Source organism: Plectropomus leopardus, chromosome 13 (assembly GCF_008729295.1).
Source record: "Plectropomus leopardus isolate mb chromosome 13, YSFRI_Pleo_2.0, whole genome shotgun sequence".
Lineage (NCBI taxonomy): Eukaryota > Metazoa > Chordata > Actinopteri > Perciformes > Serranidae > Plectropomus > Plectropomus leopardus.
Window position 1 is genome coordinate 2,114,143 of NC_056475.1, and position 15,790 is coordinate 2,129,932.

Sequence of the window (15,790 nt, forward strand, 5' to 3'; positions counted from 1 at the left end):
GAACTGACCTAAAGTCCTAAAAATTCCTAAATTCTAAAAAAAAAACCTTAAAATCCTAGAAATGTCCTAAAATCATATAAACATAATAAAATTCTGGAAATATCCCGAAATCCCAGAACCATCCTAAAATCTGAGAAACACTAACACTAGTTATAGTTATTCTCATTTAAATAAAACTATTTCAGTGTAACACAGAATTTACACTTTCAGAAACGAAATCATATTTTTATTTATTTTTTCTCTCCGTAGAAGCTGAGCTCGAGACTCCCGACTGCTTTTCCAACATATTTTCTGTTAAAAATGTCCTCGCCTCTGGGGCGTGCAGCGTGGCGGCATTTCATGTCGTATTTGTTTTGACCACGGAGCTCGGTGGTTTTAATGAGGGAGTGTGTGTGTGTGTGTGTGTGTGTGTGTGTGTGTGTGTGTGTGTGTTCATGCCTCAGTGTGTAGGTATTCATAAAAATTACCATCTAATAGATGGTGTCATTTTTTTTGTTTTTTGGCCCCCCCTCCCCTGTCATTTAGGGCTGTGATCTGTCATGTTTCCACCCTGCACACCCCCTGCAGGCACGCACGCACGCACACACACACACACACACACACACACACACACACACACACACACACACACACACACGCACGCACACACACACACGCGACGCGCGCGCGCACACACACACACACACATACATACACATAGCTGTCAACAAAATTAACAGATGGGGCTCTGCTGTGTGTGTTCAGCCCCCCTGGGGACAAACCAGACGCACACACACACTCAAACGGGTGACGGGCTAATACATTGTAATTGATATCAATAACCTCAGCCTGCTAGATTACCTGCTGTTTATTAGCTTGTGTCTCCTTTGTCTGGCTGTGTGTGTGTGTGTGTGTGTGTCGGGGTGGGGGTTTGCAGTGTAACAGTCAGTAACAAAGATCATCCTTATTGCTTTTCTCCCCCCATTATTTAATTCTTACGGCCCCTATATTTTCTCCGGCTGTATATATTTTTTATGAGGCTCATCCCTCATCGTGTGTCGGCGTCTGAACATATGGTGCTTCTTTTTTTTATTGATGAGTCCCAATTAAGCCGACTTCCTTCATCAGACGATCCTTGATCAGTGGAGCCGATCGCAGCGTTTTGATGGATTTCGAGTCTTTCTCTGTCATCTCCCCACAAAGCAGCTCCTCCGTCACAGGCCTCACTTAGACAGCCTTTGTTCCCACTTGAAACATCCACTCCACCGCCACCGGGGATCTGCACGCCCTAAATAACTACAAGCACTCCTGTGAGCGCTCTCAGATCATGCAAACGTGCAGATACCCACGTTTTTTCTCTTTTATGGAGGAGGAGAGGAAAAGCCCCTGACCTGCCAAATCGAGTTTCTGTGAGTGTGAAAACAAAACACACACACTGATCAACATTTGTCACCCGGCCTCGATGCTTTTGTCGGGTGACAAATTGAAATCGGATGTTGCACTGAGCAAAGAAAAGGCAATTCTGAAACTAAATACACCCTGGGAATTAGTCATGAAATTTTGTTTCATAAAATGTAACGGTATATTATATGTTCAAGGACCGTTTTGAAATTCGATAACCCAACAACAATTTCTGTAATTACAGTTTCTCATGTGATAAATGGTGTCATTTTTTTGTAATTTTTAATGAAAATATGCCCTTCAAACTGGTGATTTTTTTTCTTTAAAAATCACCAATAAATTCAAAGAAAAAGTGGCCTTTAAAAAAATCACTCAAAAATTTTAGAGACAAAAAGAAAAACTTTTTTTTTTTTTTTTAAAGAAAAATGAACTTCCAAGCCCATGATTTTTTCCTGCCAAATTTTTTTAAGAAAAAAAAGGCCACTTTTTTCTTTAAAAAAATCACCAAAAAATTATATATAAAAAAAATATGGACACTTTTTTGGCAGAAAACATGCCAATACACACAAATGTTTTTTCTTTGAAAATAATAAAAATTAGTTAAAAAAGAACAAAAATGTTTCCTTTAAAAAAAAAACTCCCCAAAAATTTCAAGAAAAAAAAACCCCAACAACACCAAAAATAAAAAATGGCATTTTTTTCTGTAATAAGCCCCAAAAAAATTAAAGACAAAAAGAAATTTTCCTCAGAAAACATACTTTCCATATCCGCATGTGTTGTGACTGAAACTGCTACAAGCCAATGCAGACGTGGTTCGGCGTATTTTATGCAAAAAGTTTTTCAACTCAAGTTGGCAAGAGTGAAAATTGCAAAGAAATCCCGCCAACAAACGGCAGGTAATTCCAGTTCTGTTGAATTAAATTTCATCCCGAGGGGCATTAAAAAAGTCTTAAATCTAACTTTCTTAAGCTGTAAGAGCTCTGTTACAGGAAATGATTTAAGGACAGCAGATACACTAAATGTTGGCACGTTTGACTGTTCTGACCTCACAGTCTGATGAAGGCCGACATGTTTCCTTAAACATCAGCGGAGTGACGTTAATCATGAGGAGCAAGTGGCCTAAATACATTCGTACTGTGAGTTTGTTGCACTTTGACCCAAAGTTCTGCTTTCAGTCTGTTTTCTGCTCCGTCATAAATCACCGAATAATAACTCAGATCAAAACCGGTCCAAAGAAAGCTCGAGTTAATAAAACTGGAAAATCACAATCATTCATGAAAAGGAAAAAAAGATTAAGACTGAATGATTTATCGAAAATTCAAGACGGAGCAGTAATACAAAATGTTTCATAATAAACAAAGTCATGTTTTATCTGCTGGAAACGATAATGATTTCTTCAAAACGTCATCGTAATCTCACCATTGTTGTTGAGATACATCAGTCTGCACCAAAGTGACGGACTGCGAGCGTGGCTCCAAAACATCATGGATTTCAGCTCATTTAACCCTTTGAGACAAAAAAAACTGGCCAGATTTTTTTCCAAAAATATGTGAAGAAGGCAATGAGCAACACAAGTAGAAATGACCCCTAAATAAGGAAAAAAAAAAAGTTAAAACAAAAAAATTTCCTAAAAATTATAAAAAAAAAAAACACAAAAAAAGAAAGCACAAAAACAAAGAAATCTTCTGTAAAAAGTGCATAAAATGTATTATAATTTTAAGAAATGGGCCCAAAAAGTTAATGAAAATAACCTCAAAATACACAAAAACAAAAGTAGGAAAAACATAAAACAAGAAAATGACCTGAATAAAGTGCTAAATTTACATTAAATCAAATTTTAAAAAGTTTTAATATAATTTGAATTTAAAAAAATATATACAAATAAAGTCTTCTTGACATTCAGCCAATGTTTATTTAAAGCAAAATTTCTTTTATTTCTTTGTCACTTTTACTTGTTTCTTGCAATTTGTGGGACTTCATTCCCCTTTAGCCCATATTTTCTCAAAAAATCAAACTGATTTGGTTTTTCATTTAATTTCTTAATTTCTAAAATTATTTTACTGTTTCATTGTATTTATTTGCTGTTTCTGCTGGTTTTAGATTTTAGTGTCCTGTTTTATCGTTGCTTTCTCGTGAACCTGATGTTTTGCAATGACAATAAACCTTCTTGAATCTTGTGAAAGCGTCTGAACGCGGCCGAAGACGACGATGTCGATCCAGATTTAAAGGGTTAACCGATAAACAAAATATCACTAAATTGTGAATGTAACCAGTTATGAATAAACGAATGCCAGAACTGGTTTCGGTCTCAGCTACTGCTGGACTCTGTACAAGTCGGAGGCGTCGGACAGACTTTTGATTCAGCCGAGGAGAAAAGAGTGAACTGTGAACCGTGTAGGAGGAGCGAAGCCGGAGAGCTTTGCCGTAGCTGTCTGATGACTAAGGACCCCGCGAAAGAAGAAAGCCACATTTTAACCCTTTGATACCTGGACTGTCATCAGTTTTTTTGTGCTGCATTTCACAAGCATTTTAACCACAGAAACCTGTGAAAATTGATTTGATTTCTTTCAAAACACAGAAAAAAACAAAATGAGCAACTTGGCAGGACATATCCAAACTGCACACAAAAAATAAAAATCACATGAAATAATAATTACAAAAAATAGAGAAAAATGTGCAGAAAACTATATTTACAAACCTCTTAATTATATCATTAAAACTATGTTACAAAAAGAAATGAAAGAAAAAAATTACACTTCAAAATAAGAAAGAAAATAATATTTTTGGCACTTTTTTGGGGTTATTTTCTTTCTTTCTTTCTTTCCTTTTTTTTTTTTTTTTTACCTTTTTTCCCCCCAATTTTCCTGTACTTTTTCCTGCAATTAATTCATTACTAAGTTTTGGGCCATTTCTTATTAAATTGCTCGCTGCCCTTTAACGTTAACATTAAGAAATCAAGCTTATTTTTCTCTGGTTTCAAAGGGTTAAATGCCAAAGCATCTCTGTGTAACGTCTCTTCTCCCCTCGCCATCCCATTTATCCCTCTAAGTCTTTTTTTTCTCTCCCTGCAGAAAACACAAACATACCGCTCTGCAAAGCATCTCTGAGAAGTCGAGGGCACGCCGACATTGTAATTGCTCCTCATTATAAGTTACATAATGTTTCAGGGAAGTGTAAAGGATTGACAACAGATGTATGATTTCCGACCATGAACATGCATATGGAGCACACGTGGAGACACACAGGAGAGAGCGAGATGGAGGAGGAGGAGAAAGGGAGCGAGAGCCCCAGATGGCGGCCAATTATGTGATGCTGAGAGTTAAAGTGAGAACAAAGGAGCTCATCACAGCTGCAGAAATGAAATGCTCTCCAGAGAGGCACCGTGAATCTCTGCGCACATTTCCTACCGCGTCTCTGTGCGGCGGAGGAGTCAGGGTGCAGGAGTGAGTGGAAACAGTGTGAAGGAGGAGGAGGGTCAGCCAACACAAAGAGGGTCGTATCTGAACGCAGATTTCATCAATGTCGGTGCTCGGGAAAAAACGTGAGAGGGGATGAGAGCCTCTCAGTCCGACACAAGAGTCTGAAATCTACGTTTTAACCATTTCAGATCATTAAACTCGGCTGCTGCTAAAATTTTCTCTCTTACTGTTTGAGCTGATTTGAAGATTAGGAGGCTCTGCAGTTGGCGACAGTCATTATTCATAAAGAGTAGATATTTTTGTTAATTTGAGGAGAAATATCTTGCAGAAATCTGCAACTTCTTGACCTCTCCTAACATTTTTTTTCTTTAATTAGAGAAACAACAACTTTTATTTCATACTCTGGATTTCATGCATTTTACTGAGAATGTAAACAAAAAGTTTAAAAAAAACAACAAAATAAATAATATTATTAATATACCATAACAAATCCTAAAACATAATTTTCAATATAAATCCTTTTTTAAAAGTTATTTTGTTTATTGTTACTGTTTGAATTTGTTGGGCAATCGTTTTATAAGCCTTTGGCTTCTTCTTTTGATTGTTTTTTTTTGTATTAACTGGATTTACTGCAGTCTTGTGTGTACACAAACAAAAATATGAATACCATTCCTAAAGGTTTTTTATTTTGAGAATTTTATTTTTACTGAACTTTAAAAAAATCATATTAGCTTGGAGTTTGTTTGTTTGTTTTTTCCCCTTTTTTCTGTTATTTTTTTTTCTTTTCTTTTGTTAAACCCTGTCACTTGTAACCTCTTTTGACAAATTTCTTTTGTTTTTGGATCTGGATTTTATGCAGTCTTACGTGTGTGCACATTTTTTAAAAATTAAATTAATAACTAAAAAAAAACCCTCACGTTTCCTTGTCACTATGAAAAACCTCTGGCCTGAACCACAACACCTTCTGATGACACAGGCGATCAACTTTCTCATCGGTAACAAAGTGAAGTAACAGCGGTGGGTTAAAAAAACAAAAAACTTCCAGCCCAATATGCCCATTTACGGTCAGTCAGTGTTCCACGAGCTTGTTAAATAAATCAGAGACTCTCCAGAGAGGAAAGCAAAACACTGAAGGCTCCTTCTAAACTCGGCCTCACCAGCAAAGCAAACAGCTCGGGTCCGAGTCAAAGTCTCTTTAGGTATGTGCTCTGGACTGGAGAGGACACTGGTGTCCCTCTGGAGAACTGGTACAATACGGGGGTGTTATCTGCCTGATGTGACGAAACATCAGTCCAACCGTGTCTCTGCGCCTCACATAAACGCTGAGCGGTCAGATAAAAAAGTCAGGATTTCACAGTGTTTTAGTGACAACAAACCAAAACCAGACGGAAGTGAGCGGCGATTAAGTTTATCTCGGAAAAACAAAAACATTTTATGACTCATGGATTAAACGTCACGGCGTTCAGAGCTAGACGAAGACATCAGCAGCACGACGTATACATGAGCAGGCTGAGCGTTTATTTTAGGATTTATTTTGGTTTAGCTTTACAAACACAACCCTGGACTCAGTGCCTCTGATATCACAGTATCGCTTTCACCTGATGCACAGCTGAAGGCTGCAACTGATTATTTTCATTATTCATGATGATTTTATGGATTTATCAACTAATTGTTTTCCTAAAAAATGAAAAATGTAAGTTAGAAATTCCCACATCCCAAGGCAACGTGCGATACTGACTGACATGGCTCGCTCAGGTACCAATGACAATCTACTCAATTCAGTTCTATTATTACACCTGATTACATGTGTTTTATTATCAACTTTGCACCCATAGGCAGCATTTTGTTCCTATTTTATGCACTTTTGCACTTTATTTTCTTGGACCTATTTGCTTGTCTGCATCTAAAAGGTTTACACTTGAATTGTAATGTAATTATTCACAAGTTGCTGGTACAAAATACATTATTTTAACGATGATTTGCAATTCAGTAAGTATATACATTCATGTATCTATTGTTTTACAAAGTTGGGAAAACTGTGTTAAGAAGTATTTCACAGATATAAAGAGGCACCTCAACTTGTCGGTCTCTGCAGTAGAAAGACGCAAATACTTTAAAATTGGTGCTACATGAGAGAAAACAGAGAAAAACCTACAACTACCAGAATGCATTGCGCCACACCAGACCAATAAACGCATTATATCACCCTGGTGGGTGACATAAATGTGTATATTCTTTTGAAGTCTTTAAATTGCATTTCTTGCTTCTTTTTTAAAAAAAACTAATTATATGTTTGTTTGTATTTTGTTTTTCTTTCTCTTGCTGATATGTTTAAAGACGTTTTTTAAACTGTATATATTTTTTCTTTGTTCTTTTTCGTTGTTGCTTTTAAGATACCTAAAAATAGCCTGCTGGTTGATTCTGGCATTTTTGTACCTCATGTATTTATTAATTGGCACTGTCCATTTTTTAAATAAAATAAACCTAAACCTCCAAAATCCAGGTGAGACTGGAAAGTTTGAATCAATGCATCCTTAGTTTACAGTCCAAGACCTTAAAATTTTCAATTTCCTACCATGAATGATAAAAAAAGCCAAAAATATTGTCATAGAAGCTGCATCCAGCAAATACTGGTTATCTGTGCTTCAAAAAAACGATTATTTGATCATCAGAATATTTGCCAGTTAAGCTCTACACAGCTGATGCAATTAGTGGAAAAAGTTTCTTTATCAAAACCGTCCTCTGCTTTCTCTACCAGCTACTGTACACAACCCCCTCGATACCGTAGTGCACACACACATTCCCACCCTCTCAGTCTCTGGGAGAGAACATGCCATTCCCTCTCTCTTTCTATCTATCCGTCCGCTCTGTTTCTGCGTTTCACAGTGAGCCAGAGAACATGTGGCGTATTTGTTTGTTTTTCTTGGCTGTTGTTGGCTGGAAGTGGATGTTCCCAGCAGCAGCAGCAGCGTTTGTCTCTCTGACTGGCATACCAGAGTGGGTGGGTTTCACCGTCATATAAGACACTGAACCAGGGATGAATCACTGCACCTTACGTGGAAAGAGTCACAGAGACCTCTTCACCAAAGAAAAAGTGAATTCATTCTTCATTCATAACGCTGACATTCAAACATTCAAATGCTGCACAGCTTTTTAAACTTGCTATTTGCATGTCTGTAGAAATAAAAAAGTATAAAATACTGTCATAGAAGCTGAATCCAGAAAATATTTGTTATCTGTGCTTCAAAATTTACTAAAACGACTATTGGGGGTGACAAACAGGAACCTGATATTTCTGCACAATTGCAGATAAACACCAGACTACACGACTATTATTAGTATTATAAAAACTGTGGATTACAGTGATGGCTGTGTTGTATTGTTTGCGACTCATGTGATCCAAATATTTCCAACAACTCTGCATTGTAAAGCTCCTGTTGCGCCTGGCAGTAGAAGGTGTCGCGATCATCGCTGTGCTGATGCTGTGATCCAGTCTGTGGCTGTGCCTGTGTCTTGGATACTACTCGGCGACAACTTCTACTGCCATTATTATTAGTCATGCCTCCACTATTTATATACACATGACTGTTATTGCCACTTACATAAACTATAATATTTACATATAACATTACATGCTGTTATAAATTACATGTATTATGTTTTTTATTTTTACATATACATGTATGTGTGAACACATGTAGATATTACTGACTGCCCTTTGGTTAATTTACATAATTACTACTACCACAAATGTAGTGACTCAAATACTTTTTGGCCTAAATTTTCTCCACAAAGCAGCTTCCCTACAATAATAATACACAATAATCACTCAAATCTTGACTTTGCACAACTACATTTAACCTCCCTACTTTGATTTTCTGTGTGTAATTAACCTGCACACACCCCTACCCCCTGTGTCATCCCTGTGTCTTTGTAATTGCAAATAAAAAAATAATAAAATAAAATAAAAAAAAAACTTTACACACACAAATATGCACACATACATGCATGTGCACAATTATTTTTTGCAATCCTCTGACAGATCAGTCAATCTTTCATCAGGACTCCTGACCCAATTAACCCAATCACACCTGCAAGTCGAGGTTCAATTATTCTCCAGCACTCTGGAGCAAAGGCTGACTACGCAGTCTAAGTAACTATGCACAGATTTCAATCAGCTCCGTCCAACAGCTTAATTATTTAAGAAACATCCAACATCATGATAAGAATAAATCCAATGCCACATTGAGATGCATGTGTAAAGCACGGCTGTGTGGTGCAGCACACTCACACTCATTTTGCTCTCTGGATGAGATCGACTTTCAAGGACACAAACCGTCAAACTGAGTAAGAAAAGTATGAAAGGTGGTGACAAACAGGAAATGCTAAAACAAATATGTGGTGGGTGCTTTTTTTCATTCAAAGACAGTCTTAAAGAAACAACACACCCTCCAAAAATCATCAGATTCATTGGATTTTTTTGCGATGCATCCTTTGCCCCACTTTCTCTCTGTGTTAGACAGGAGATCTGTATTCCCACTGCAACTTGTCAATGATGCAACTTTTAACTACGAATGTTACTCTATACGTGTAGCAGCAACACACATTTTGGAAAGTTTTAACTGATTTATATCTTTAGTTAAAGTTTCCCTTTGAGTTTGGAGAGTTGAAGAATTAGAAACAGGTTCAAAAGTAAGCTGATCCACACCGACCTCTGGCACTGACACCTGCATCACTTGAGAAAAACATGAGGACATAAACTGATGACAAGAGCCACTAAAACCCTCAGATCTGACCCGAATTGTTAACGCAGAGGAGGAAACTGCAGCTGCACTCGGACTAAACTGCAGAGAAAAATGACAGGAGTCAAACTTCACTTGACCAAAACCAATTTTCCATAGAAGTTCTGGAAAAATGGAAATATGACTCCTCTGCTTATCCAAAACCTAAACAAGAATGCCGAGCAGCATTATGCCAAAATCCAAAGAAACCACCGAATCCACAGTGTAGGCAGGATCCAGTTAACAAGACTGAGAGGGATTTTTATAGGAACATTTCTCACAACAAGACGGGGAAACCCCCCTTAAATAAACTCTCTCTCAGACTATTAATCCAACCAGCTTCATTAGAGGCCACCGCGACAAAACCACTCCATTGTGAAAGAAGGCTAGACAGCTAATTCAATGAGTCACATGTTGGGAAACGTCCCCAGGAGGACACAGACGTCTCTCTTTGAGTCACCAGCTGTCTGCTTACCTGGACTTGCCCTTTTCCCATGATCTTGTCCACGATCTCGTTGTCGTCCTTGTTGAGCATGCTTTTGTCGTAACACTTCTCGTAGCAGAGGATCCGCAGGTACTGAGAGCCCTCCAGCTCGATCTCAAACTCCTGTTCAACCACACAGACGCAGAAAACAGAGATTAAAACGCTTTCTTTAGCGAAAAAAAGCAACGTAGAGTAAAAAGAGGTGTGTGTGTGTGACTGACTTCGTTCCACTGAGGCTCTGCGGTGTCTCTGAAGACGCGGGTCTTGGCCTTGCTGACAAAGTATCCAAACGAGTCCACTTCAAGGGTGCAGTACAGATCTAGGAGGAAACACAGAAGGTACACACATGCATAAAGAAACTGACACCAAAGAGACATTTGAGTCTTGTTTGCATTATCATTGTGACGCGATGTGGGTTATTTTTCTGTGCTATGATAAATCTGTTTCAGAAACATATACATTATATAACATACACAAAATCTTAGAAATGTCCTAAAATCCTAAAAACATCCTAAACTCCTAGAAATGTCCTGAAACTTAGAAATGTACTTAAATCTGAGAAATGTCCTGAAATCTTGGGAAAGTCCTTAAAACCTAGAAATGTCCTGAAATTTGGAAACGTCCTTAAATCTGAGAAGTGTCCTGAAATCTTGGAAAAGTCCTGAAATCCTAGAAATGTTCAAAAATCCTGGAAATGTCGTGAAATCAGAGAAAAATCCTCAAATCTGAGAAATGCTCTGGCTTCCTGTCATTTTGCTGTTATTTCAACATTTTTCACAGTGAATGCATCTCCATCCAGCAGCAGCAAACATATAAGCAAATGAAATTCCTAATTAAAACATCTCCTCCACACCTGAACCTTTCTCAAACAGACATGTCTGAAAGCAGGATTTCTAAAAAGGTTTCCACAGTGACTGAGTGTCTAGTTCTTAGATTTGTTTTGAGTGTGCACTTAAAAGATAAATCAGGTTACGTCCTCTCAAAGGGAAGAATCTCTTTAAACTGTCGATATGTTGCAGTTTGACAGTCATCCATCTCCTGCCCGTGTACGCATCATTTAGACCATCGCACCACAGCCGGCGCTCCCCTGAGATCAGCTCACGCTCGCTCCTTCCACAGAGCAATTAAGGCTGGTAATGTGTTTCTTTAAACGCTGCCGCCTGTAGCGGCTCCGCAGACCGCGCCGCCGGCTGTCTGTAAAGCGTCAATAGTACGTCCTGCAGCCGGGACCTGGTCCCTCGGGTTAACCTCCATCTGACAGCATGATGGATAGATGCAGCGCTCGACCTTTCACCAGCGGAGTCGGCGAGATTAGGTAAGGGAGCCAGAGACGGAGACGAGGGGGGCTGGTTGATTATGCATATTGCAGAATGACGGAGAATTTGTTTACACAACATCAACATCACGGAGAGACACCGATCACTCCACCAGGACAAACATTCACACCTGTGACCAAATAACAAGGATACGCTTTGACTGGGGGCCACTTTTACAAAATGACAAGGCCAGGGGCCAGTCACAGTGGCCCCATACATGTTTTTAGGATTTTAGGATGTTTTTTCGAGATAGGACGTGTTATGTTTAGGATTTTGGGACATTTCAAGGATTTTAGGATATTTGTAGGATTTCAGGAGGCTTCTGAGATTTTGAGACGTTTCTAGGATTTTAAGATGTTTTTGGATTTTAGGACATTTCTCTGACTTTAGGATGTTTCTAGAATTTTTTTTATTATTTCAGCACATTTTTAGGATTTTTGCACATTTGTAAGATTTAACTATTTTTCTAGAATGTTTCTTGGATTTTAGGATATTTTGCACGTTTCAAGGATTAAACTAAGTTTCTAGTAGTTTAGGAGATTTCTTGTATTTTAGGAGATTTCTTGTATTTTAGGAAATTTTGTATGATTTTGAGATATTTGAAGGATTTTAGGATATTTCTAAGATTAAGGACATTTCTAGGATTTTAGCACCTTTCGAGGACCTTCCTTGGCTGGGACTTGTGTCTTGCGGTGTGGGGGATCCTCCACTGGCACTTTCTTTGATAAACAAGCTCTATTTTGATGCTGTTTTATGTCCTTTAGCACCTTTATATATACCAAAAGTACACAAAAATAATTAAATCCCAGTGTGAATCACTATATTTTCACTGTGAATTACAAAGTGGCTGTGGGGGGACCCCTGGCACTCTATCTGGGGCCACATTTGGCCCACAGGCTGTAATATGAGTATCACTGCCATATAACTATCACCAACAGGACTTTACAGTGTACCGGAGTCTCGTTCCATCTGGTTTCATTCCCTCTTTGTTTGTTTTCTCAGCATGCTGAAAGGTTCTGACATAATTACTCCCAACGAGGTAGAGATTAGTGTCGGTGGTATGAGGGAAGTCTGGCGGAGAAGAATTCGGTCTGACCATCTGGGGGATATTTTTGAAAATGAAGCAGTTATCGTACGCTTCCGCTACATACAGAAGCTTTAAAGCTGGAAGGGCGTCACTTCTGCTTTAACATCAACATCCCAAAAAACACATAACTGTCAGATACTGCTGAAATAAAGAGATGAAGTATAAAAACTAGGGCTGTAAATCAGTAAATAATTTTTTGTGAGCTGGCATAAAGCTGTGCAGTGTACTTCAGGTGACATTTTGGTCCCCAGATTTTGCTGCAGAGTGAGCGCTCTTGACTTTTATGCTATTCTTTGGGAGCTGCAGACATGCAGGCAGCAGCACGGAGGAGGTACCTGAAGTACACTGCACAGCTTTACGTCAGCTCACAAAAAATAATTCACTGATTTACAGACGTCTCTTTCCCCATGTTAGCAAATGGGGGAAAAGTCTTCCTGGGCCAGTGTGCATCATGTGACCGACTCAAATGGTGTAATTCCACTTACGGCCACTATGTCAATTTTGCATCAAGTCATGGCGCACTTCCTGGGGGCTTGTGACACTGAACCTCTCACGGAGCCCCTTCAAACTTTAAAACTTTAAAACTAAACAAACTAAACAATATCTGTGACCTCTGAGCAGCATTACACTCCTAATGAAAACTGACCCGGCGAGTTTATACTGAAGCAAATGCTTTTTATATCAACAAAAACAGCTGCTGGTTTTGTTTAGTTAAGAAAAAAGTGGTGGGGGCTTTTGTTTGAGAAGCTCCTGTGATTTAAACCTCTCTGTTTCATCTCGCCGCAGAGAGCAGGCGAGTGTATTCATAGCAGCTCCCACTTTTCTCTGGACGCTGATTTCCTCTCCATCTGAAATGGGTTTCAAGATAAAACTCAAACAAGGCCAGGGAGAGCATATTTAGAGAGGTCTTTTTGCGTCCTCGCTGTGGATCCAGGAGGGCTCGGAGAAGTAGGGCAGACTAAACGAGGCCTCCATAAGTTTGTGTTTTCCTGGCAGGTCACCATCCGGCGCAGAGCATGAGGGGGGTAAACTAGTCAGCATGGGGTCTCTGACCCTGACTGCAGGGGTTAATGAACACCATCCTCCTCCATCTCTATTAACTGAGCTCCGCAGCGGTTGTGGTGCGCCTGTGTTTTTGGCTAATCTTTGCCCGCGGCTGTGCTGAGCGCAGGGTCAAACTGCGGGTTCACAGAATTAGGAGACAAGTGATAATCAGTTAAACCAATCTGTGTTTCTACAGCTACAAGTCACAACCGCTAAAACGACTATTTGTCTCTACGTTTTTTCCTTAAAGGCTTCAGGAGAAAAACATTCTTCTGAGAGGACAAACTAAAGAGGGAACAGGCGTAATTTAATTGTTTTTATGGAATCCAGAAGGAGAAAACTAATAAAAGCGTGGCGGATAATGAACGGGAATGCATGCAGCCGTGGATGGATTAGATTACACGCTGTCATGAGAACATGTGAACACTTTGAGCAGTGTTTGGGGTTATTTTTATGGCAACAGTGGCGAGTGATGAAAACTTTAGTTCTGATTCATGAGTAAAAAGCACTGTTGCTATGAAAAGAGTCTATTATAAAACTTTTTTTTGTTCGGTAGCAGCTGCTCTATTATTCTGTTATGAGTTATATATATATATATGAGTATAATAAATATGAATTATGTTTAAACCTCTTGTTGGACAAGCTCACACAGCTAACTGCAGATGACTGTGCTCACTTAAAGTGCAGCTTTCTCTTGGATAAATGTGGTTTGGACATGAAAATGTATTCTATAATGTCTCTAATACATTAAAGACTATGTCTGCCCTCTAAAAAACAAGGTATCTTTAACTTTCTCTCTTACTCTTTATTGTGTGTTTTTTTTAAGTGTAAATGTCATTTAAATGTATTTTATTACTTATTTATTCATTCAAATACATTTTTATTAGGATTTTTTTATTGCTGTTACTATCCTGTTTTTTTTATTTATTTACTATTATTATTATCATTATTATTATTATTATTATTATTATTGTAGTTTTTCTTTCATCCTCCTTTTTATTTGTTTATTTTTTAAATTATTTTTATACTATACTTATATTATATTTTTTAAACAATATTATCATTACTTCGTTTTATATCTTATTAGTTTTATGTTTTATATATCATTATTTGCATTTTAAATTATCATCATTATTAGTAGTAGTAGCTGTAGTAGTTTTATTATTATTATCAATATTACTGTTGTTTTATTTTTATATTTCTAAATATCATTATGATTACATTTTTGAAATACATTATTATCATTTAAAAAAAACAGCGAATAAATAAAAAATTTTTAAAAAATTGGCTTTTCTGGTTTTTTTTTTATATATAACTGTCGCAGTTCAATCTGGATCCATACACAAACCTCCTACGCAGCACGAGAAGCTTCAGGTTTACTGCAGAAACTTTTGAATAGTTCGGGGGGGGAACAATGCAGCATGTGTCACTTGTTGACACTCACACATACTCCAAAATAAACCAAGAACAAAGTGAGCATGTTTTGCACCTCTCTACTAGGTCATGTTTTCCTCTCATTTTTTATTCTAACAGAGATTTTTAGGAGATGCTCGCCTCCCAGCTCCTTCCTCTGTGACCCAGTTTGACTACTTTGCCCTGGGCTGAATTTAAAGCCCTTTCCCACTGGAGGGGGTGTTTGGGGGGATCGCTGTGACACAAATAACAGCTCTGATAAGATATTCTGGTGCATGCGTCTGTGATTTTTCAATCAAATCAGGAACAATAAGGGGCCATTGTTGCTGATTACACGTCTACTTAACAATCTGAACCACTGAATAATGATCCTTATTTCCAGTCATTACACGTTTTTAAGTCTGATATGATAATAATTACCATATGCAACATCAGAAAGCACATATTATGCAAAAGAGCAGCAAATTGCTCCAAAGTTCTTGTACAGAATGCACAGCATGTCTTAAACAGAGATGAAGGAGACGTCAACAATGCAACTTAAACCACATCGAACCTCGAAAACACGCAGGCCGAACTACACAACAACGTCTACTGTACGCATCGAGGCAACGTGATCCCGCCATTAAGCTGCATCTGGAGGAAACTGTGTAATTTCAGCAATTTAGGGTCGTTTTCAAAACATCCGTACATGAGAAAAATGGGAAATTCTGCCTGAGCTGGACGGGTTTCATAATGAGGACTCTACAGGGAAATTTAAAAAGTATTACAAACATCCATCTATCTCTGAGAGGGGTAAAAACAACACACTGCTGCCACAACTGGAAGCTTTAACCCTTTGAAACCTGAGTAAATTGGCTTAATTTCTT

General features: G+C 38.2%; 1 protein-coding gene across 1 annotated transcript in view; it reads right to left on the reverse strand.

The window, feature by feature from the left end:
• Window positions 1-15,790, reverse strand: part of abr (ABR activator of RhoGEF and GTPase) — a 199,375-nt gene that overhangs the window by 49,990 nt on the left and 133,595 nt on the right. Inside the window, 2 exon segments of the mRNA XM_042499516.1 lie at window positions 10,056-10,187; window positions 10,286-10,383. Coding sequence (XP_042355450.1) covers window positions 10,056-10,187; window positions 10,286-10,383 — 230 coding nt within the window.